The 10778-nt window shown below is 51.6% G+C and overlaps 1 protein-coding gene across 1 annotated transcript in view; it reads right to left on the bottom strand.

Moving 5' to 3' along the window:
• Positions 1-8668, bottom strand: part of MYT1 (myelin transcription factor 1) — an 84518-nt gene extending 75850 nt beyond the window's left edge. Inside the window, exon 1 of the mRNA XM_049869122.1 lies at positions 8554-8668. Coding sequence (XP_049725079.1) covers positions 8554-8608 — 55 coding nt within the window. The 5' untranslated portion in view covers positions 8609-8668. The remainder of the gene's footprint in view (positions 1-8553) is intronic.
• Between the last annotated feature and the right edge of the window lie 2110 nt (positions 8669-10778).

Genomic DNA, 10778 nt, shown 5'->3' on the forward strand with positions numbered 1-10778 from the left:
AGATTGGAGACTGTGTTTCCATAAAAGTGTGGTGTAAACCAAGGCTGAGGAAGACACTGGCTTCAGGGGACAGTGGAGACACATAGAAGGACAAAGAAGCAGCCTGGGTGGCATCAAATAAATAACAATCAAAAAAAACTGCTGCCATCGAGTTGATTCTGACTCATAGCAACCCTGTAGGACAGGGTAGAACTGCCTCATAGTGTTTCCAAGAAGCTGATGGTGGAGTCAAACTGCCAGCCTTTTGGTTAGCAGATGAGCTCTTAACCACAGTGCCACCAGGGCTGAATAACAACCATAACCCATTGTCTTAGTCATCTAGAAAAAAAAAAAGTTTTTTTTTTTTCTAGTGCTGTTATATCAGAAATACCATAAGTGAATGGCTTTAACAAAGAGAAATTTACTGTCTGACAGTCTAGGAGGCTAGAGGTCCAAATTCAGGGTGCCAGATCCAGGGGAAAGCATTCTCTCTCTGTTGGCTCTGGGGGGAGGTCCTTGTATCAGTCATTCCCTGGTTGAGGAAATTTTCAACTCAGGGACCCGGGGTCCAAAGAAAGAGCTATGCTCCCAGTGCTTCTTTCTTGGTGGTATGAGGTCCCCATGTGTCTCTGCTTGTTTCTCTCTTTTATATCTCAAAAGAGATTGATTTAAGGTACAACCTAATCTTTTAGATTGAGTCCTGCCTCTTTAACATAACTGCTGATAATCCCACCTCATTAACATCACAGAGGTAGGATTTACAACACAAAGGAAAATCACATCAGATGACAAAATGGTGGACAATCACGCAGTGCTAGGAAACATGGACTAGTCAAGATGACACACATTTTTGGGAGACACAATTCAATCCTTAACATCCATTAAATAAAATAAGAAACCATGAGTCTATACAAACACCAATGAAGAAGGAATAAATTAAGAGCTTGACAAGGAATGGGACATTCCCATAGTCTCAAAGTGCCCCCACATACAAATTCACTGCAAAGGGAAAGGATTGTGTCTCAGTCATGCAATCAAGGTGGCTCATCAGCCCAGGCAGGTTTGGCACCAGAGCTACTTCGTAACCTGACCCAGTGAAGGAAACAGGCAAACCTAAGCTGAAGGACATCCCTCAGAATCACTGAGTATCGACCTCAGGGGCCACTGAAGACAAGAAGAGACAAGGGACATTCCAGACTGAGGAGACCACTGAGGTACATGGCAAACGCAGCCCGTCATGCTGAACAGGTCTCATTGCAGGAGTTTGGGGACATTGGTGGGGAGTGAGCCACAGACACAGGAAGGCATGGTGTGCTACTGACTGGACAGAGGCCCCAGGACAGTGCCCTCTAGTTGGGCAATGGCATAGTGCCTGCACTTACTCTCAAGTAGTCAGGAAAAACAGTCTGTCCTGTACTTGAAACTATTCTCTAAGTTGGATGTTGTTTCAAGAGCAGAGGTATGATCTAGGTAACAGCCTTGGAGACCTCGGTGAAGAGAAAGATTGATGCCAGACCAGGAGTCTGCGGTCTCCCAGGCTGGGCCAGTGCCTCCTGCAGTCTCAGGACACCCACAGTGTCCACAATATCCACAACGTCCACAATGTCCACAACACCCACAGTGTCCACAATATCCAGTGTCCACAACATCCACAGTGTCCACAACAACCATAGTGTCCACAACACCCACAGTGTCCACAGCACCCTCAGTGTCCACAACGTCCATGATGTCCACAACACCCAGTGTCCACAATGTCCGCAACATCCACAGTGACACAATGTCCACAGTGTTCACAATGTCCACGTCTACAGCACCCACAGTGTCACAACGTCCGCAATGTCCACAACACCCACGGGGCCCTGCACTTGAGAACCCCTGACTCGACCCACTCAGACTCCCCGCTCCCTGCCCCTTGGCATGACGTCCAGCTTTCATGGCACCTTCTAACACCCCTTCTCCAGCCTTTCTCTGGTGGGAGATACAGGGCAGAGGGTTCTGTCCTGGGTTGGGGGCATTGGGAGCACCCTCCCCATTGCAACAGCTTTTGGCAGAAAACCCGAACAGGGCCGAAGGGAAAACTAGGGCAAGGCTTGCTCTTTTCTTCCTTTTTTTTTTAGCTGGAATTCGAAGGAACATCACGGTAGATTGCTGAGTGAGGCAGAGACAAACCTGCTTTTGCTGAGTTTAGGTGAAAATGAGACAAGGGCAAGGTGGGGGTGGGGCTGGCGGTTCACAGCTTTGCACATTTCTCTCATTATTTTGCTTCTAAACCAGCCTCGCTGGTACTTTCTCTATTCAATAAAAGCCAAATGCTAGCCTTGTCCCTAATCTCCCCAACAGCAGCTCACTGCTGAGAAAATAATACAGATGTAACTTCCCGCAGTACACACTTTCTTTCCCATTTATATGCAAATGGTAACCTCTCACCCAGCCTGTCTCTAAGACGTGTTCCCTTAAACATGCAAATAGCATGTTACAGGCAGTTTTCTGTGCTAAGTCTTTTTTATATTATTATTATTATTTCTTTTAACCTTGCCAGCACGGTAGAAACAACAGCTAGCTGCTCCACAGTGATCACGACTTTCCAAACCAGATAGCAGGCCATTTGCCAGAGCCTGTCACCCAGGCTGCCACAGGGCAGGCGGGGGGGGGGAGGGGGAAGGAGTGTGGGGGCGGGAGGCAGAGGCTTAGTTCCCTAGACTACAGTGCCTCAGCACCACTGACATGATCAACCACCAGGACACCCTTGGAGGGAGCTCAGAGGTCAGAGCCATGTGGGGTGACTGGGAGAAGAAGGGAAGGTGACTGTCTTGAGCCCTTCATGGAGAGGGAACAAGAGGAGGGATACCAGGGGAAATGGGTATACATCCCCCAGCCCACCGACCATGCCAGGTTACAGGAGGAGCGGCGGGAGGGCTGTGACTCTCACCCACCCACTAGCTCCTGCCCTCCAGACCCCTTGGGACCCCTATGTGGCCTCTGCTCCACCTCCCATTTCCATCTCGGCTGAGTCCGGTGCTGGCTTTGGCCTGCACGTGTGATCAGGTAAGGCCCTGGACATGCAGGGTGGTGGACACCAGGGCCTCCTGGCTCAAACAGGCTGACCACTCAGAGAAACACCCAACCAGGTGCAACAGGGGCCCCACGTTTGAACCTGGGACACAGATGAGGGGCCAGAGGAGAGCTGAGCCTGAGAGAGGGGCCTGCATGGCATGGCATGGCCTGCCCCACTGCAGGGCCTCATCCAATACCCCTCATTCCTGTGCCTCGTCCAGGCTAACTTCCCAGGTCCCTCCTCTGGGTCTCTGGGAAGCCCTCAGGGTCGAGAGGAGGTGCCTCTGGAATTCTGTCCCAGCTTCTCCCATTCCTGAGTACCAGAAAGTTCTCTCTATCAGAACTGCCCATCTCTCCAGCCCAGAGAGAGGTGGAATGGCCGCTGCCTTCCCAGAAATCACACTCATCAGGCCCTTGGGAATCACCAGCTGGATGCGGAGCAAGTGAGGCTCTCAAATCACTGGCTTAGGGCCTCTCTAGGCCCTTCACACAGAAAGGTAGTGGCTGGCTGTTGACTCCACCTCATGCACCTCCACCGAGACAGGGCCCACAGGGAAGGGCCCTGATATAGGCTCCACTCTCCTTCTGCCAGGACCCCCACCCTTCATTGTGACCTTGGTGCTCAGAGTAGCCCCAGTCTGGGCTCAATTCCTGCGGCCACCCACCCGTCTGCCCCCCCAGCACTACCCAGCCCCTGTTAGGATTGTAAATATTGAGGAGCAATTAAATATGCTAATTTCCCAACCTGGACTTACAGGGTTCGGTTCCCAGGGAGCCAGCACTTAGTGGGATTTGGAGAAGCACAGATACTCGCAAAGGCAAGAGTTGCCCAGCTCCAAAATGACTCTGGTGCAGTAAGTGGGGCATCCCCAGGAAAAGGCAGGGTGGGGTGAGGGGCTATTGGGGGAAGTAACCCCAGCAGGTGCCAGAAGCACCCCCACCTGCAGCCAATGCCCCCAAAGCCACCAGAACACTCCCAGCAGAACCCAGGGCCACATGGCCACAGTTCTAGTGCTGCTAGGGAAGTGAGTTTGGGCTCCTCTGACCGCCTGGGGCCGGGGACTCAAGACTCTGAGCCTATTCAGAGAATAGTGTGTCAGGTCCTGGGAGGGAAGAGGACCGGAGCCAGGAAGCTCTACCCTCTCATATTCCATTTAAATTACAAAATTCTGTTTTCTTCTCGTTCCAGACTGAGTCGGCTGTGAGACAGACCCGGGCTTCCGAAGGCCTCAAGGTCTGCGGGGGTTTTCTGGAAGCCCTGGAGGGATTTCTGGGAAAGCCTCAAGCAGTGGCCTGAGAGAAGGCAGCAGCCCCAGCACCTCACGCACTCCTAGCACCTGTCACAAAGGCAGGGCCCTACCCACTGACCTCCCAGCTGACCTTGCTGGATACAGCAGCAAGACCCCAGGGTGGCCATACAAGAACAGGACCACCCAGGGCAGGGGCACAGGCTTCATGGAATGACGGGGGTGGGGTGGGCAGAAAGACTGGCAAAACCAAACCAAGCCACGTACAAGAGGCTCTTGGTTGGATCACGCAGCCCCACTTTCCAGACACCCAAAGGTAGACACCTACTTCAGAAGGGGCAGATGATGAGGAAAGTCAGAGCTGAAAACCCTTCAACCAAGCACGTACTGGCTTTTCTCCCTCCCGAAATCCCTTCAAAGCAAAGCTCAGAGCTTCCCTGGAGTGTCCAGCCTGAGGGTTAGGACTCTGCCTCCCACACTGAAAACTGGGAGCACCATGTTCCATGGCCCCTGGAAGTCATGTGTGTCTACATCAAACCAGTGTCAAGGTGAGTCTGGTGCAGGCAGCCGGAGTGGGCCGGTGCCCAACACACTGAGGTGATGGGTCTGTGAGACGGGCTCTCAGCAATGACACACCAGTCACAGGAGAGTGCAAGAGAGCATGGAAGAAGAAGGGTGGCAGGGCATGCTCTTGGGGTGATCCCGCTGCAGGATGGGGAGGGCAGGGGGAAGGCAGGCAGGACCAGACCTTGTAGGGATCCCAGGCAGGGAGACTGGGTGGGAGGGTGAGCGGGTGGAGGGGGCACTTGCTGAAGCATTCCAAATCCTAGCTGTACCCTTTCTGGAATGTCCATCATCCCTCATCCATACAGCAGGTGATGTCCACCACCAAAAAAAAAAAAAAAAACCATTGTCGTCAAGTCAATTCCAACTCATAACAACCCCATAGGACAGAATAGAACTACCCCCATAGAGTTTCCAAGGACCAGCTGGTGGATTTGAACTACAATCTTTTGGTTGGCAGCCGAGCTCTTAAACACTGTGCCACCAGGCTACGATGTTCACCACAGGGGACTTTAATGAGAGTAAGTGGGCTGCGTGATCCCACTAATATCACAACAGTTAAAACATCACCACTAAGCAAGCTCCCATGACCTCGTTACAGACAACAGCCAGCCCTGGGGACTGCAGGGTCAGTTCCCTGGCCTGCCCACTTTCGGATCTGTTTTTGCCTAAACAAAACACTGGCAAGGGTGGAATGTGTGCAGAATCCCAAAATTCCACATTTGAACCATTGATTGAAAAGCCAGTTATTGGTAAGCATCGGGTAACTGAGCTGCCCTGAGTCTGGGTGGCCAGGTGGTCAAGGCTCGAAGTTCCTTCCCCAGGCCTATGAGCACCGGTGGTGGGTCAGGGGCCCCTTCTGCTGGGAGTCACCTGGGCGGCCCAAGAGGAGGGCAGCTTCAGCACTGTCCTGTGCTCAGGGTATGAGGTGGTCTGACAAGTTGGGAGCAGAGGGTGAGCCTGAGGCTGCTGGGGCGGGACCTAGGTCAGCCAGAGATCACTGAGGCACTTGGCCACTGCACTCTGCACTCTGGGGGACCCTCCAGAGGCCTCCTCACACCTCCTCGGGGCACAGTGGGATACGTCTTGTCAGAGTGAGACCCTGACCCAGACACCCTCCTCCTATAGGCAGGTGGCCTGACTCTGACCCTGGGGTGCCGGGGACAGACCCAGCCCTGGGCATTCAAGGACCCGCTCGCCCACACAACACAGGTAATGCATGCTGTTTAGAGAGCAAAAGGGGAAACCAGAAGCTCTCTGTCCACCCTCCGCTGGTGTGGGTGACTGCGTCTCCTCTCAAACCTGCTACTGGACTGCATGCCCACTCTGTCACCCACCATGATGCCCCGCCCAGCCACGGCCAGTGACCCCACAGCCACGCTGCCAGCCTAGGCTCAGGCCCTGAGCAGGCTGGTTGGGCACTGTTGGCAGGGCCAGCGCAGGGCTGCAGGGTGGAGGGTGGAAATGAGGCACAGGGCCAGACTCATATCCATTATGGCAGATGTGCCAACCTCTGACTTACTTCTCATTCCATCTGGTTAAATGACATTGCATTTTTTTCAAGTGCAAATTTAAAAAGAGAGGAAAGGAGGGTGAGGCCGTCTCCTGGAAGGAGGCACGCCCCACACAGCAGACCGGAAAAGGGGATCACACTTGCACCAGGCGGCTGCACCGCGCACAGGACAAAGGGAAGACGTCTTCAAGCTGCATCTCCACTTGGGAGTATTTGTTATTTATTTCCTCTGAGGCAGGCTCTGAGAAGCCTGAAACCAAAACACTTTAACTCGGGTGGAAATACCTCTCTCATTTGAGTTTTCCAGTGACACCCAGAGTCTATTAGAGACAGAAAGTGCTCAGAGTGCCCCCAAGACCCTGGTTCTCAGCCTGCTGGCAGACTCCAATGGGTCATGGCGAGGGGGCTCCCTGAGCAAGGACAAGTGGGTGACTGGGGAAGCCGCCGCTGGCCACCTACCCTTCTGGGAAACATGGCATTTTCAGGTTGACTAAGCTTCTAATGATGCCAGTTACCAAGGCCATGTTATTGTAAGCACTCACGAAACGAGTCCCACGAAAGTGACATCTCAGAGGCAGACCCTCCTCTCCGGCACAGGAGGCATTGAGGCAGTGGGTGACCTGCATTTGCTGGAATCTTCCAAGAGATTTCAAAGCGTAGGCTCTGAACATGTCAGGGGCCTGAGGCCCCTGACTGTACTCAGATGGGGTTCAGGGTCGGGGCAGGCACCCCAGGACAGAGAGGCCCCACGTCTGTCTCCAATCTCCCACAGCTCCTCTTAACCCTGGATCAGGGACCCCGAGGGCCCCAATGACCTACAAGCCCTGTGGGGACTCCAGGCCACCACCTTCTCTGGGCAAACAAACCATCCTCCCCCGGCCCCTCTGTGGGGAGGCTGCCAGCTGGGGGGCCAGGCCCTACCTCCCTTTTGTTGACCCCCCCCCCGCACCGCAAACTCTGACTCCTCCTCTCCACTCTTTTGTTTACCACTAATTAAGGGACCATATGGAGGGAGACAGCATCACACCATGGACCCAGGGACGTGATGGCCGGGAGCCTGGGTGAGGCTGTCGCAGCCCCTCCAGCTGGAGAGAGGTTCTCCTCCCCAAATGTGCTCCCTGGGGTTTGTTTGGGCTGCTGGCCGGCCCAGGCCTTTGTTTACTGGGCCACGGGCATGTGAGATGCCCTCAGTCACCTCTGAGCGTTTAAGCTGCCAGAGCAAGATTCCTCACCCTCCTCTCCCCAAAGGGTTGCTGCGACAATCTCTGTCATCGTCACCATGGTCGCAACAGACGGAGATATGACTGGAGACAAGCCTGTGTCTGCTACCACCCCTTCTAAGATGTCTTCTATCAGAAGAAATTAAATGCCCAACTTCACCCACCGCTGATGTCCATGGCACAAAAGAGAGGCCATGACGAGAAAGATCAGGGGCTCCAAGGACAAGGACCAGCCCACCACAAACAAAGCAGGTGCTCTGCTTGTCTCCTGGTCTTAAGGAGGCGCCTGAGTATGACAGAGCCTCGGGCCAGAGCACATGGCCCAGGGCAGTGACGCTGTGTCAGTCAGAGCTCAAACGACTTCTTGCAAGCCCTGATTTTTAGTTTTTAATATGAAAATTCAGTTTCGCTAGAACCACTAATACCTCCCCCCAGCCACAGGAACACAAGAACAGGTGTGTTCATCTGCGCAACGTCCCACAAACACAGACACGGAGACGCCGCTCTGTGAGTTCAGACGTACATGGCACGCTGGACTGAATGCTCACAGGATGCTTTGAGTCAGTACCTGGAGGAGGGGTCCCACACAAGAGACTCTCTGCTTCAGGAATCAGTATTTCCCACGTGCGGCCCCCAGCTCACACAGTTGCAGACATATCTGTGTTCCTCCTCCAGAAATACACGGAAAGTTTCTCCTCTTGGTGCAGGCTTTCCCTGGCTAAAAGTCTTTTCTGTCAGATGCATAACATGTCCACTAGAATCCCAAAGGGGCCGCGTGCAAGCCAGGAGGCAGAGACAGAGACGGAGAAGCAGCCCCAGTCCCCAAAGCAGCTTAAAAAGTCATCCCCAGACCTGTCCCCCCCTCCCCCGGCAAAGGGTGCCTTCATCTCAGAAATTAACTCTCCTCCCGGCCCTCTCCTGCTCTGCCCAAGGTGAAAAGCCAAGTCTTTGTCAGCGAAAGAGCACATCAACTTACCTTTCCCACAGCTATTGTCTGTCCTCTTCAAAATGACATCATGGAAAGCAATCATGAAATTTACATGGGGATGTGGGCACCGGGAGAGAGGCAGCTGCCTCCTCGCAGGGTCACATGTGGGGGACCGTGTGCGGCTCCATTAAATACCTTCTCCCCTCAGAGTGCGAACTCGGAACCCAGTTCGCCGCGACGTCTCATTTACTTAATGACGGCACTCATTAGCAGCAGTGGCACGGGCTGGCGAGAGGCTCCTTTGTAAACACGCTACCCATGAACCCTTGGGGCTCCAATAGATCTGTTTACTCTGCGAGGTGAAATAAATTTACAGTAGAGCATCCGAAAGGTGGGTCTGCTGACTTGGAGCGGGCGGCGCCCGGCCCGGGGAAGCCCTGTCGCCTGACCCGATCCACAGCCAGCAGCAGGGCCTGCATCGCCCACACCGGCTCATAATTAATATGCAGCATGATTGGGACTCTTTTATGCAAAACACACAAAAGGGCAGGGCGAGCTATAACCGCCGCGGGCACACATCCCCCCCTCCTCCGCCAGTGGTTCAGTCCAATAATCACTAATAGCAGCGGCGGGATGACAGATGCCTGGGTGAGCTCCACTACCTCGAAGGCACTTCACAATATTTATTGGTGGTTAGGAATATGACCTATCGTCGTAAAGAACGGACTGCAGGGTTTATTCCCAGATGGACCAGGATTACATGTTGGCAAATCTGCATATTCAAGCACTTAAAAGGATGCGTGTTTTTTAAGTTCATAAAAGGGATCTATGGCCACAGAGAAAAGCAATACATTCATGCAAAGGGTAGGTAAGGAAAAAACATCTTTCTTTTTTTACACTTTCCCTTTTCGTTTTAATTTTTTAAATAATAAAATCATCTCAAATAACTGTTGGACTCCGTAAGAAGCAGATATTCTGCCCCTAAAAACATGAAGTTTGACCCACCAGAGGGAAGCACGCTGATCAAGTTTTCTGTTCCGTCTTTTTTACATGGCCTGAAATCAGCTATCCAATGAAAATCAAGAGGGGAAAATCTATAACATACACGGTGGAAGTTCCCACCCACACCAAGCAAATCCAACTGTCCATTTTCTCAACTGTCAGTTTTTTTTTTTTTTTTTCTCCACATTCAGGGACAAATGGAGGAATTTCCTCCTAAGAGTATGCAGGAGCCAAAACATTATGGCTTACTGTCCAAATTCCCTCTTCTTCCTTATAAAGCAGGCAGAGGGTAGCCCATTACCACAATCAGGATGGTAGGAAACACACTGTGAAACACAAGGCAACAAACTGAGTTTCGTAGCCGACAAAGGGGCTGCTGCTACAGCTGCAAAGGCCGGCTTGGTAGCTCAGAAAAAATCATGAGCACGGAAGTCCAATGCAGAGATTTCAACTGGCAGCAATTGTTATTTCTTGATAAATTACGCAAGAACACAACACCCCAACTTAATTGGCACAAAGGAGTCAGGCCACCAAAAACATGAAGGAGACAGAACTAAAATATTTTGCTTTCTCTAGGAGAGCATGTTTTGAAAATCAACTAAATCTCCTATAAGCACTTATTTTTGACATACAGCATGGGCTCTCCACATTACATATAAACTTTGATTCTTAAACACACATTATCCTCAACAAATGAAATACACAATGCACACAGAGCTATCTTCTAAATTGGGCAAAAAAAAAAAAAATACAAACCGGTACTGGTCAAACTCAGGATGAAACATTAAATAGCCAAATGAGAATAACTTGAGGCTCCCACAATGTCTGCCTAGCATTTTTTTATTCTTCCCTAAGTTCATATCCATTAACATAAAAGGACATTTCAGTTGAGAGCACTCCTGAAAAGCCATTTTCCATCTCCTCTGGACACACTATGAGTGCTGGGATATTTTACTTCCCAAACCTTTGGCATTCAGAAATTCTATTAAACTCTTATCGGCAGGCTGCAGGCATGGGGCAGCCCCGCACTCCATTGTTGTGCAGAGAAGATAGGATCAAAAGGAGGTCAGTGCTGAATCAGCCTTATTCCGCAACAACACCCAGCGCTTGGTGAAAGCTATTTAATTCAAATATGTAATAGTCAGTCTTCAGAAACAGCAAAAAACAGGAGTGACAACAGGAGGAAATAAATATGCACAACAAAAAGACTTCAAGTCGCATAATTATTTTTTCAGGTAAAGGAAATTATATTTGTGCAACCCTAAGTCTTT

This window comes from Elephas maximus, chromosome 25, assembly GCF_024166365.1.
Source record: "Elephas maximus indicus isolate mEleMax1 chromosome 25, mEleMax1 primary haplotype, whole genome shotgun sequence".
NCBI classification, from domain to species: domain Eukaryota; kingdom Metazoa; phylum Chordata; class Mammalia; order Proboscidea; family Elephantidae; genus Elephas; species Elephas maximus.